This window comes from Nesoenas mayeri, assembly GCF_963082525.1.
Source record: "Nesoenas mayeri genome assembly, chromosome: 2".
NCBI classification, from domain to species: Eukaryota; Metazoa; Chordata; class Aves; order Columbiformes; family Columbidae; genus Nesoenas; species Nesoenas mayeri.
In genome coordinates, this window is record NC_137543.1 from 139,544,054 (window position 1) to 139,557,789 (window position 13,736).

Here is a 13,736-nt window from a genome sequence, read left to right on the forward strand (position 1 = left end):
AACAGATAAAGCTGAGAAGATACTCCATTTGGGAGTAGTCAGTATGGTTTTATGAAGGGGAAATCATACCTGATCTGATCAACCTTTCAACACCACCTCCCATTACATGCCCACAGACAAACTGACAAAGAATGGGGATGGTGAGGCCAACTGAAAACTGGCTGAACTGCTGGGCTCAAAAGGTTCTGATGTGTGACATAAAGTCCAGCTGGAAGCCAATAACTAGTGGTGTACCTAATGGGTCAATACTGGAGCCAATACTGTTTAACCTTTTCATTAATGTCCTGGATGATGGGACAAGAGTGCACCCTCAGCAGGTTTGTAGACTACACAAAACTGAGAAAAGTGGTTGATAGACCAGATGGCTGTGCTGCTGTTTCTATCTCTTGATAGGCCAGAGAAAGGGGCTGAGTGGAGCCTCATGTAGTTCAACGAAGGCAAATGCCAAGTCCTGCAACCTAGAGAGGTATAGCGCTGTGCAGCAGTACATGCAGGGACTGACCATCTGGAAAGCAGCTTTGCAGAAATAGACCTTGCTGGGCACCATGTTGAACAGGAACCAGTAATGTACCACCATGACAGAAGTCCAACAGCCTCTTGGTCTGCATTAGGAAGAGTGTTTGCACTCAGGCCAAGGGAGGTGATCCTTCCTCTCTACTCAGCACTGGTGAGACACATCTGGAGTGCTGAGTCCAGTGCTGGGCTCCCAGTGCAAGAGAGAAATGGATACACAGGCATGAGTCCAGCAGAAGGTGACAAAGGAGATGAGGAGCTTGGAGCATTTGTCTTACAAGGAGAAGGTGAGAGGGCTGGGACTATGTACCCTGAAGAAGATAAGGTTTCCCACCAGGCTTGTGGAGTCTCCATCCTTGGAGATATTTAAAATTTGGCTGGACATAGTCCTGGAAATCTCTAGTTGACCCTAATTTGTGCAAGGGTTGGATTACACAAACTCTAGATGTGCCTTTGTGCCTTTTAATCTCAACTATTCCATGATTCTGTGACATGGGTAGCAGCTTTCTTCATTTAATCAAATCATAGCCTTGTTCTGCCACTCAACCAGAATACATAAACACAATTTCAAACACATTCTTTGCTCATCTAGAGGGAATTCATGAAACAGAGAAAATTCAAATGCTCATTTACTCATATGCTATAACAAGTTTACCTGTTTACAATCCTTAATCAGCTCTGTCTGAAGTGCTTTCAGCCTACTGTATTCTTCCATTATCTTGTGTAGAAGAGCATCCATACGTTCTTGCACAGCTAAATTAGACAGACAACCAGAGACTTTAAGAAAAAATGAAATCAAACTTTCTACCATAGATTTTAACACAGTGAATTGTGCACGAGTTCTCCACTAAAGAATTATCTGATAAACATTACATGTTATTGAAACAAATGAGGCTCCTTCCAAATTTTAGATGCATTTCATATAGTATTCTCACTATAATGAAAACACCACAACTAAATACTTACAATAAAAAACTAAAGTGATTCAGAATAGTTAGGAAATCTCTAAAGCAGCTATTTAGGCACATTAATTAGCACCTGAATGACTAATGGCATAATTGTCAGTCTGAAATACTTGAAATCAGTATTTTTTTTTAACCAGCGTAATAGTACAATGCCATTACCTTGAGCTTGACCTGTGTTTATTGGTAATTCTACATTCAGTTTTTCTCTCACAGCAGCAGGTCTGTGGAAAATATCCTGCTCCCTATGACCAGCTTCTACAGCAGCTGAAGAATGTTGATTCTGATTGTCACACAAAACCTGCACAACAAATGAGAGAAAGAAAAAAGAGTGAAGAACTGTGTATTAATTTATCAACCACAGTTCACATAGAAAACAAGAAAAATGGTGGCAGGCAAAGTACTGTTTTGTGAGTATTATCTTTTGTGGAAACGATAGCATAGATGTTTTGTTGAGTCATAAGAACCTAGACAACCTTTAAAATTCCTAATAAAGAAACAGGTATTGAAAGACTTTTCAGCTTAAACATAAATACATATATTTTGGGATGGCTATTTAATTTCGAACTGGCCGGTATCAAAGTCTTTCATATAAAGGCCTTCTTTATTAATGCCAAAAGCAAATTTACATTGTAAATGTCTCATTCTCCTAAACTGCAATTTTACTTGGAAGGATTCCCTAAGGCAGAATCTTGTATCTGTTTAGAGATTACAATTCATTGTGTTCTTAAGCACTGAACAAACAGGATAAAAGGGGATGGCAGAAGAAAACTCCAGCAAATCATAACAGAATGCCTCATGCTTGTTAGTGCTGTGTGGCCAGCAAAATAGCTGCCAAACTTACAATGAGTAGGCAAACAGAAGATTTATCCATATGATTTCTGAAGATAAATGATACTTGAAAAGAAACTTGGCCTGCCCAGAGCACACAGTGGGATTATTTACTTAAAGATTTTGGACTCAACAGACACCAAATTCAACTTACAAAAGCAAAATAATAATTTCTCCAAAAGCTCAACATGGAATCACACAGATCAGCAGCATTCTTCCCAGCTCTTAAACAACGAATGCCAAAGACTTTCATTCAGCTGCTGCTATCTATGAGCCATCAGGGAGTCCTGTTTCATCTCTCCTACACTGGCTCTCCAGTACTAAAGTTCTGCTACCCACTTTCCCAAAAAGGTGTTGAGAAAAGTCCAGCAAAAAAGGAAAAGAACCCATCACCGCCACAAACCCACCACACCAAAACCAACCATTTGAAGGTATTTAAGACTGGAAAACCATGGCTTATAATGAATGACAAAAGTAGCTTAGTTTATCCAAAAAGAAGTTCAATAAGTAACTTGGACTGCTTGACAAAAAGTACCTGTAAGGGCCATTGTTTACCAGTACTCTACAAAGATACAGCAAAATAATATTAAGACTAAAGACTAAAAATAAGCTTCAATTTCTGACTACAATATGTAGTTACTGAAAACAACACAGACAGCAGTTTTGGTAGATTCTTAGACACTTTCAAGTCTTTGAAAGATATGGTGCAGCCAAGATGGAAATTACTATCTTATTGCAGCTACGAGAGAATGATACCCTGTGTTTCAATACACACATGATATCAGACTGCTGTTAAATCAACAACTTACAGCCACAGACATACAGACAGGAAGAAAATACTTCCAAACTGGTAGATATAAGACAAACATTACAGAGAAGATCAAGACTACGTATAAGCCAGAAAAATTGTCTAGAGAAGAACACAAAAGAGTTTAGGAAAAAAAATTACAGAACTCCTTGCAACATTATTTTGGAAGAACAGGTTTAGCAGTCTGTATTTTGAGATCCATGCAAAGAGAAAAGCTGCAAAGAAAACTTGTCAAAAATATGTAGAAAAATATGATGATTCACCGCACACATAATTTTTCATTTTAAAAATTTTCATTTTAAAAACAACTCTATGTTAAATCTTACCTGTGCAAACCTAGAACATTCTTCAGTTACAGCTTCATTCAACTTTTCTAAAAGGCTTTGTGTAGATTTGACTTCATCATCTACAAATACAAAGTATTCATATTATTTTTAAACACTATGTGCACAACAACTTTTCAAAGGCCTTATTTCCTGCCTCAGTGAGGTCTTCAGCTCTTAGAAAGGCATCATTTTTTGTTCCTCTATTTCTTGTTCAATCACTCAGACAGATTCAATTATTATGGTAGAACTGCATGTTCAAAAGGAGTAAGTGATTAAGAAATGGCTTTGTGTGTTAGTGAGCTCTAGAAAGATCAAAATTCACAGAAACATATCAGAGAGCAAAGAAATCATGTCAAAAATTTACACAAGGGTAAATCATGGGATGACACATAAAGTAGGGATAGAAAACCAGCATGATAACATAAAATCTCACTGAGGCAAAAAGTAGTAGGCAAAGAAACAATGTGAGCAGGAAACCTATTCAAAGAACAGAGAATGAAACAAGCCCAAAAATACTTTGCTGATGCATTTGCTTAATATTTCAATAAGGAATACAAGCTTATAGGTGAACTCATTATACAGTTCCTTACAATTAATTGACCTAATATAAATAGCATAACATGAGTTGTAATACTGCCTATCGTTTCTTTATATCATTGGTACTTTTTTTTTTTTAAGTACCTTGAGTAACAGACTACTTCTAACGAGTACATAATTTGGTACAGAACCACTTTAAAATGTTCTACAAAAACAATTTATTGGACAGCTGCATGCACAAATTCTTGTGCTTGTTTTCTTTTAAAGACACTGTTTTTCATACCAAGAGCTTCAATCCCATAATTCTGGTCACGTTACCTGCTTGTTGAATTTTCAAGGTCTGGAGCTCCAGCTGATGCATTTTTTTAAGATCATTCATCTCTTGCAGATGACTACGTACAAGCTCCTCTTTAAGACTGCAAAGTGCACTCTCTTTTTCTGCTTTCAGGTACTCACGAACCTGGTCTACATGAGCTGAATAAACCAGGGATAGGCAAATGCGCTGTGCTTCCATCTGTAGCTGTAAATCAGTCTTTGAATAAAAAGATACATTTTACAAAGAGTGAGAAACAAGAAAACAAAAAAATACAGTCTTTATGAATTTCTGAAATTAATAATGTGTTGAATGGAACGCTGCACATATGGTATGCATTAAGTAAATGCAAATATACACAGTTTGAAAAATTGAACTGCAACAAAATAGTATGACACTTCTTGAACTTAAAATAAAAATCAAATTAAATCAACAAAACCATATGCTTCAACTCCTATTTTGCAGTAATAGAAACCCAGTGAATTTTACCCCAAACAAGTGAGAGCAATATCACTACAAACAGAGTAATTTAAGAAAGATCACTGCAAATACAGAAAAAAGACTGTAATAGCAGACTAGCAGACCTTAAAAACGTTGATTTCCAAGGCTTATAGTTCTAGTCTGCCCTTTTGGGCATGTCACTGCTAAAGTAAAAACATGTTTAAGATATGCCAATAGTGAGTTATTTAGAGTCCAAGTTTGAAAAGCTTTTTCGACACCTCCAGACCATAATGATTTTTTAGTTCTATGGCAGGAAATTGCAAGACCTTTACCATGTCCTCATTAAAAAAAAAAAAATCAAATACATTATACACCTGTAGCTCTTTTCTATAATCTCACAACTGTTTGCAGTGCGGTTTTGCTTATTATTTTATTTCTTAGGAAATGAATGAACTGCAACACAACATAAAATTAGGCAGTGGTGGTACTAGTTCACTGTTAGAGGGATTTTTAGAACATGAAAACAAACAAACAACAACAAAAATAGTAGAAGAATGTTTAACATCTATTTCTACAGAAAACTCAGTTGCATACTTCTTACAGCATGTTATTCCACTGCATCACTGTATATATATTTAAAGCCAGATTTATGATTCTAGCACCTAATTAAATACTGGTAATTCAATGCTTAGCTATTTTTATTAGCAAATGAAAATCTTTTCCATACTACCTGCAATTCATTTATAATACTGAAAAAATACAAGCAAAATTTCTCCAACAAAACATAAATACTTATTAGACTCACACAGTATCTTCACACATTTCTCACACTCACATTGATACATTTCTTAAGTCATAACTACATATTCACAAAAATTTTTATAAAGGAAGATAAGTATTTCACAAATTTTATAAAAGATGACTGAAGAAGTCAAGAGTTTCATTATCTTTTTGTATTGCTTGAATGAGCACTTAGAGAACTGCAAAGTTAATCACAGAATAAAAAATTATGTCCTGAATAATTTTTCACCTCCAGTCATATGCTATATCAAAATGTAAAGCGCTCTAGACATCTCTGTAGCTTTTTTTGTTGTTGATTTAATTGCATGTAAGGGAAGGATATTTCTTTCACTGGAAAATAGCATTCTCATACACATTGACTATGGTTTTCATTCTGGCCATTCATGTAACCGCTTTGAACCACCGGCCACACACACGGCTATGGACCTGTACTTCACAGTGGCTAATACAAAAAATATGATGCAAACTTCCAAGTGCAAGCTCCTACAAATTTTCATAGGTAAATTATTTGTTATACTGCTTTATATAACGTACCTGTTCTAATTTTAAGACATCCACTTGCTGCTGAAGATTATTATTTTCACTCTGTGTCACAGCGATTAACGATGTTTCATCTGTCAGTCTGTCTGTCATCCCATGCAAATGTTCTCCAAGACACTGCTGTTCTGGTTTCAATATCTGCTGAACTTCCTTTCCTTTTGTTACCTCATGACTGATATCTTTACCCAAACCTGGATTTCCTCTTACATTTATTTCTTCATCAACTTTACTCCTTGGACCAGGGGTTTTATTCCTACTTTCAGATGCTGGAGCAACAGTCTTTGGTGTTTTTCCTTTAGAGCATTTTGTCTTAGGGTCAGTACTACTACTATTTCCTGTCTGAGCATGGCTAATTATGACTTCCAGTTCTTTACATTTTGCTAGAACTTGTTTTTTCTCATCTTTTAAGGATTTAACCTTTTCATTTAAATGACAAATTTCACTGTGTTTTGACTTCAACTGTTCAGAGAGATCAGAAAGTCTCAGGGATAATTCCAGTTTCTCATGCTGGATAACCTCAAGCTTTTCCATAAGTTCTGTCACATCTTTCTCGACAACCTCTCCAGCTTCAAGCGCGTCTGCCCTGGACACCTCGATTTCTTTACTCCCTTCAAAACCAGAAGTTTTAGTTTTAAATAAAACTGATCTATTGCTTTGTAAGTGGTGAAGTTTTTCATTCAAAGCTTTGAGTTTGCTTTTATATTCAGCTTCCTGCTTATTCTTGTTCTCTTCTAACTCAGTTTTTGCCTTCAGAAGACTCGCACATTCTTTCTGCAGCTCTTTATAATTAGCTTCAAATTTTTTCTCAGCAGATGAAAAGGCACTCCTCTGCCTTTCAGTATCCTCTTGGAGTAGACCATTTTGGTTTTTAAGTTGCTCATTTTCAATAATCAGCTTTTCTATTCTTTTTTGCAAGTCCAAAATCTCTGAGTTAAAGCTAAAACTCGTGTTAAAAATCACATTTTCTTCAGAGCTTACCGTCATACTTTTTAATTTCTCTTCCAGAGTTTTGTTTTCCCCCTTAAGAAGGTTATTATGTGTTTCCAGTTCTGAACATTTTTTTTGAAGGCTGTCTTCTCTCTCCCTCATTTGTTCCTGCATCAACTCCGTTTTAAGCTGCAGCTCTTGAATTTCTTGTTCCAGGATACCTTTTTCTTTTTCCTCTTGCCTAAGCATTTCAATCTCCTTCTGCAGTGCATGGATTTGAAGTGTCATTTCTTCAGATTTAGAATTTACAATAGACTGCTGTAAATCTTTTAGGTTTGAAATCTCTAATATCAACTGATTTTGCTTTGTGATTAAATTGTCTTTTTCACTTTGCATGGCTTCTATCTTTCGACTCATTTCATTTTGTACCTCACCTAACTGCTGTTTATGGTGCGTAGTCAAGTTCTCTTTAAGGCTTTCCATGTTCACCATGTGCTCTTTCTCTAAGTCTTCTTTAAGTCTGGAAAGTTCCTCTTCATGACTAAACAGCAGCTTTGTTCTCAGTCTCTCTAATTCTGCTTCTTGAGATTCTGCCATCCTGTCCAAAACTGCATCCTTCTCCCTTTCTAGCATTTCAAGTTTTATTTTGTAATTTGTGACTTCTGCCTCATGTTTTAATTCCAATTCCTTCCTAAATTCAGAGGCAGAAGCCAGCTGAGTTTTTAAATCTTCAATCACAAAATGGTATTTTTCAGCTTCATTTATTCTACATTCCATATCTGCTATAGTTTGTTTGGCTCTTTGAACCTGCTCTCTTGAAAAATTCAGTTCTTGGTAAAGATCTTCAATTTTAGTTTGTTGAAGACACTTCTCTGCTGAAATGACTTCCATCTGTTGTGACAATTCTTGCTTTATTTTTTCCCTTTCATTATTAGCATCTTGCAATTTCACATTCAATTCATTAATTTTAATATTCATTAAATGCATTTGATCTTTATTAACATTCTCACTCAAACACAGACTTGAAGTTTTCTCCAATTCTACTCTTTGTTGCAAAAGACGCTGTTCTATCTCCATTGCATGTTGCTTAATTAATTCTTGCTTCATTTGTACAATCTGCTGGCCGTGCATTTCATCTAATTCAGCCTGAAGTTGTGCCAGTCTCCTTTGTGTTTCTAATTCCATTCTTTGCACAATGTCAGCTTCAGACTGGCTGTCTTTATGACACCGTTTCTGCAGTTCTTCCACAGTTCCCATTAATTGTTTTATTTCATCAGAACATTGTCTGTCTTTCTGTTTGTAGGTGGTAAGTTCAACCCTCATATTACTTATCTCCTGGTTCTTCAGTGAAATCTGTTCTTTCAATTCTTCTAGTAATTTACTAACATCTGATAATTTTTCCTTAAGCTGAAATGAATTTTTTTCTTCTTCCCCAAGTTTTGCTTCCAGCTCTTCAACTAACGCTTCTTTTTCTTGTAGTTTACTCAAATCTTCCTCATTTTTGTGTTTTTCCTTTAAAAAAATAGCAAAACCATGTTCTTATTGTTAGTTTATCTGAACATAAAAGAAATATAAAGACTTAGATATTTAAACACAATGTCTTTCTTTAGAAGGCTTGTGATCATTTAAAAGCTAAATATAAATTATTTGTTTACTTCATTTGGAGAATTCTGTACTTTTGGAATAAGTGACAAACCCTGTTCCGATCGCATTTCCCCTCCCCCAGTGTCCCAAAATCAATTCAATTTTTTCCAGTTGTGTTCTGATGCTTCAAAAAAACATTTAGTACAATCTACTGAAAACTTTGTCTCTTGTCACTTTTAATGACATTTAATTTTTTTAGGTACTTCTAAGATGTCTTCCATTAGGGATAATTTTTAAAAAGTACATGAAGAAAAGAATTCATTATTTCCTTCAGACAGAAAAGATTGTTCAAGAAGGATATTTTTTTTTTCCTAGCAAAATAATGTCATTTAATGAAGGCATTATAATACACTGTATAGCTTTATCATTTGTTGGAAATATTTGTGCAATTTTTTAAAACACGATACATAATACTGGCACAAAAAATTCAGTTTTAAGTTATATAAATATTATGCATTAGTTAACAGAAGCAGTCTTAAAAATTTAAAATCTTTATATGTATTATATACAGCACACTTATAATCTGTGCTTCGACCCTTCAATTTCAAAGGAACCACAAAAACCTGAAACGAAGGAAGATATCAAGAAAACAGATCTTTCTAGTAAAGAACGTACCATTTCATATGTTGTGATTTTGTCTTGAAGACATGTAATTTGCACTTCAAATTCTTCATTCTTTTTTTGATAATTCTTCAGCAGACATTCTTGTTCTTCTAGCTGTTGCTGATGCGAAAGTATCTGTTGCTTGGCTTGCAATAAATCAGCAGCTGTGCAACTATGGCTGGTGTTTCTTAGTGCTTCACTTGCCTGCAACTTGAATGGTAAAAAAAACCAAACCTTTTTCAGAAACAGCTTGCACTACGGAAAGAGGGATCTTTACTTTCTTTTTCCACAGCATGAGCCCAAAGACTATAACAAAATTTTACAAGTTTTTGTAGGAAGAACCAAAATATCCTTATTCTTTTGGGATGGCCAACCAATTAAAAGCATTTTATATTAACTTGTTTTATGATGAGCTTGCACAGGACAGCAGTATCTCAGAAAAGCAGCAAAATGAATTACTTGTAATTATTGTCCCCAAAATCAGATTTTTAATAATAAAAACTCAGGCCTCAGAATATAATGCACCTGAAGTCCAAAAAAGCTACATAAAGTACTTAAACAGCACAAAATATTACGATATTCAACTACAACACTGCCAGCTGTAGTCCCACAGATGCAGATTAACAGTGTCCATGGCACATCAACCACCAGTGTTTTTTAGAACATATGCTCCTTTGAAACTTTGTTATTTAAATTACCTTCTAATAACATCACAAGAAACAGGTTTTACCCAAAAACATAGGAAGGACTGGAGCATGAAATGGTGCCCCACGAAAACTGAGGACTGGTTGCTCTGAACAGGTTGGATTTCAGCCCAAAGCTCTGAGAACTAATTACACAAGTGCTTTTCGCTTAGACAACTGCCATCACCCAGTACTTACTGGAAGCTATCACCACATACTAGGAAGAAAAAAGGCTAATCTTTTACTATTTTATAATGAGACAGTACAATAAACCAGGTACTATAATGATAACTGTAGGACCAGTAAAGCGACTGCTGATCAATTCTTCAAAAATGCACAAAAATTTCCATGTTTCTGCAGGAAGTAGCCATTTATGGGTCCTCAGAATGGATCCTCAGAAGTGACACCAATTTGCAAACTCAAATAGATATTGGTAGCGCTGTAACTTACATGCTGAAACTGAATTTGCAGTTTTTGACTTTGTTCAGTAAGCTCTAAGAACTCCCTCATAGTTTCATCCTTCTCTTTCCGTGCCTGCTGTAGGTTAGCAGTGAGCTGAGTGATAATGTCGTCTCTTTTTTTGATGGCAGCTTCAAATTCTTGCAGCTATGAAGGATAAAATTTAAACTATTAGCGCACATCAAAGCCACAGACAAAAACAAATACTAGCTTATTCTAGTTAAGTAGGAACACGTCATCACTAACGTCTCCATCTAAAAGATGACACACAGACCTACTCAAACATTTATGTTTTCACAGATTTCTTCCCCTCATTTAACAACACGTGATCTCTCCATAAAATACATTTATCAACGAACAAAACCTGAACCTTTATGAAAGTTAATTAAATATATAAACTGCTTTTAAACCAAAAAGTGTGGCCACATAAACAAACCATCATAAAGAAAGCCAGAGTACCTACTTATATTGTTTCAGCAATTTTGTACAACTACTCCATATGCTTCACCCACAATAAATGCAAGTTATTTCACCTCTCACTGACAGTGCAATAAATTGCATTATTCATACTAAAAGCGTATAATAGATACCATGCAGTATCCTACATTGTGAACCCAGAGAAATTATTCATAATTATGTAAAAAAATCAGCTCAAGGTACAAAACTGATACAGTGTATTTGATAGATGATTTTTGTAATTTGTAATGACGAAGAAATGATAAAGGTACAGAAAAAAATCATCTGCAAACGTTTTATTTATTGTAGGATTAGACTCAGGCAGCCAGAAATTCTACAATATTCATTGGCACTATTTTCATGTGCAATTATCTAAATAGATATATTACTCACTTTAAAGTCACTTTATCAAATTGAACTCATTCAAGACTCATGGAAACTTCACCTCTATGTATTGCAAATTTCTTCAACCATCAGTTACCTCCTGTGACTGTTTTGTTTACAATGCTTCCAAAAAGAAGCTTCTCCAGATTATATGTTGAGCCTTGAAGTAAAACTATATTGCTTCCTGATAAAGTGTACTGATTTAGAGGACAGGGACATTATTCAGTAGGACATAAAAAACAGAAGTCCCTTACACAAGCCAAACTATGTGAAGAATTTGAGGAAATTCTTTTAAAGTTCTTTTCAGAGCACTGCAGTGAACTCCTACTTTAAAAGCATGGATCTAGTGGAAATATTAGATATTTGTTGTAACAGAGAATATTACGAACAGATCAGACAATTAAGTATGTCATATCTTTCCTTTTGCACCTGCTCAATGAAACTGAATAACTAAATTTATCTGTTTGTTAGATGATAATTTTCAACTTTTTAATGCAATCTTTCTCTTTAATAAACAGGTAGAACAACAACACAGAACACATCTTTCACATTCTCCTTTTACAATCCTTCTGTTTCTTCTGAAAAACAAACCATATGTACTTTTCAATTGAGACATTATGCACTGTACCACTATCAAACAAAAACCTGCTGTAACTGTGAAAATAGTATTGTACCACAGCCCATTTTGTTCTAATATATTTTTAATTTATTTTAGAAATAGTAATCATAGCCATTTAAAAAATATAAACATTTTCACTTTCATATTTCTCAGAAAAAAAAAACTAACAGTAGTCACAATTGTGAGAATCTAAAATTGTGCTTATGTTCTTTATTACACTATAATTATGACTATTATGTTTAGCACAACAGATACAAGACACCGTAAGTAGAAGCTAAGTTTGAATTAAAATGCAACACCAGAGATTCACCATCAGACAAAGGAATGATAAACCTGCTCCTCAAGGGCAAGCACTTAAAGATTATTCTAGTATGGTGGAAAACATGACATCCATTTTCATGGGTAAAATACAAATGAAAGCAGAAAAAAATATAATTGTGAGATAATGAGAGTGAAAATGACTGAACATTAGAATCATCTTGGTATTCTACAGTACTTAGCAAAAACTAGAAAAACACAATGATGTGACCTGAATCCAAATTAAAAGAGATAAGTAAGACGAAGAACGACAAAGCACTGACTTGAGTGCATGGTAACACTTGCTTTAACTGGAAAAATAAGTATTTAATATTCTTTACTTCAAAATCTAACTTTCAATTCCAGTGGTATTTCTGGAGTAAGCAATACCTCCCTGTAATCCCAAGTTATTAGGTGTCTATTAAAACATTCTGCCACAGTTGCCTTGTATTTCAGACTGTGAAGTCAAGGATCAACTCAGTTATTCCTCAGGAAGTTCAACCTGTATTTTTTTGGTCTTGAAGGAAGAGGAAGGTATTAAAAAATGCAGTTTGCACAACTAGAGAAGGATTAGGACTTTCCTTGAAGTAAATTGTCTTTCCATTCCCGATTTGGAGAAAGTCACTGTGAGGCAGACTGAATTTCAGACACAAAATACAGAGAAAAAGAACAGACAATGCAAATGCCCTTCAGAGAAACAGAACACGTGGTATGTGATTTAAAGAAATTCTATAGCACACACTGACTGCATTTTGAAGAGCCGCCATAAGCGTGAGCTCTTTCACGCGATGCTCTTTCATTTTGCGTGTACCCGAGTAGCAAGCAGAAAGCAACATAAGGTAATTATACCTGTTGCAATCCTTCTGTACCATATGCTGCCCTCATTTCTTCTAGCTCTCTGTTTAGCTCTTCGATCTCTTGCTGTTTCCCAGCCAATTCATTCTCCATCACCTCTAGCTGCTTGGGAGAGTGCTGAATTCCATGCTCAGAACAAATCTCTCCAACTCCAAATTCTTCTTCCTAAATCAATCCAAGTTCCTTAACATGCCAGTTTTTATGCTTTATCACAGTAAGTATACTTAAATATAAAATTCTGTATCAAATGCCATCTTAGTACATTAACATACAATACAACATCGAAGATCTTATTGCCATGGTAACCTCCTTTGTTAGTATAGTTCACACCTCAGAAGCACTGACACAATACGTTTCTGCAAGTTCTGCTTTATAATCTTAGACTTAATAGAAATAGTAAATTGTTTTGTATTTCAATTTTACTGATAAACTATATTAATATATCACAAACAATGTGGATGAAGAGCACAGCATGCAAAATAAGAGTATTAGTCAGCAACATAGTTTTTGTTCACAGCAAATTGTTTGAGGTTTTTAGTATTCACTATTAGTATTATGATTCAATTTGCAATACTGTACCCTGATTAAGTCTGCAGATATTGCTGTTCTTGTCACAAAACTGCAACCATTTACCTGTATAAAGACAATTTCTAAATATGTTATTATTCGAAAGAAACCTTAATTTCTGTTTTCCATTAATTTGAATTTTATGTGATGATTCCTGCAGACCCATGGTA

General features: G+C 35.0%; 1 protein-coding gene across 1 annotated transcript in view; it reads right to left on the reverse strand.

Annotated features, from left to right (window-relative positions):
* Positions 1-13,736, reverse strand: part of AKAP9 (A-kinase anchoring protein 9) — a 114,683-nt gene that overhangs the window by 62,606 nt on the left and 38,341 nt on the right. The window contains exons 4-12 of the mRNA XM_080338829.1: positions 13,579-13,632; positions 12,994-13,164; positions 10,380-10,535; positions 9,259-9,456; positions 6,067-8,511; positions 4,296-4,509; positions 3,441-3,520; positions 1,638-1,776; positions 1,169-1,266 (exon numbers count right to left, since the gene is read on the reverse strand). Of these exons, the coding sequence (XP_080194955.1) occupies positions 1,169-1,266; positions 1,638-1,776; positions 3,441-3,520; positions 4,296-4,509; positions 6,067-8,511; positions 9,259-9,456; positions 10,380-10,535; positions 12,994-13,164; positions 13,579-13,632 (3,555 nt within the window). The remainder of the gene's footprint in view (positions 1-1,168; positions 1,267-1,637; positions 1,777-3,440; positions 3,521-4,295; positions 4,510-6,066; positions 8,512-9,258; positions 9,457-10,379; positions 10,536-12,993; positions 13,165-13,578; positions 13,633-13,736) is intronic.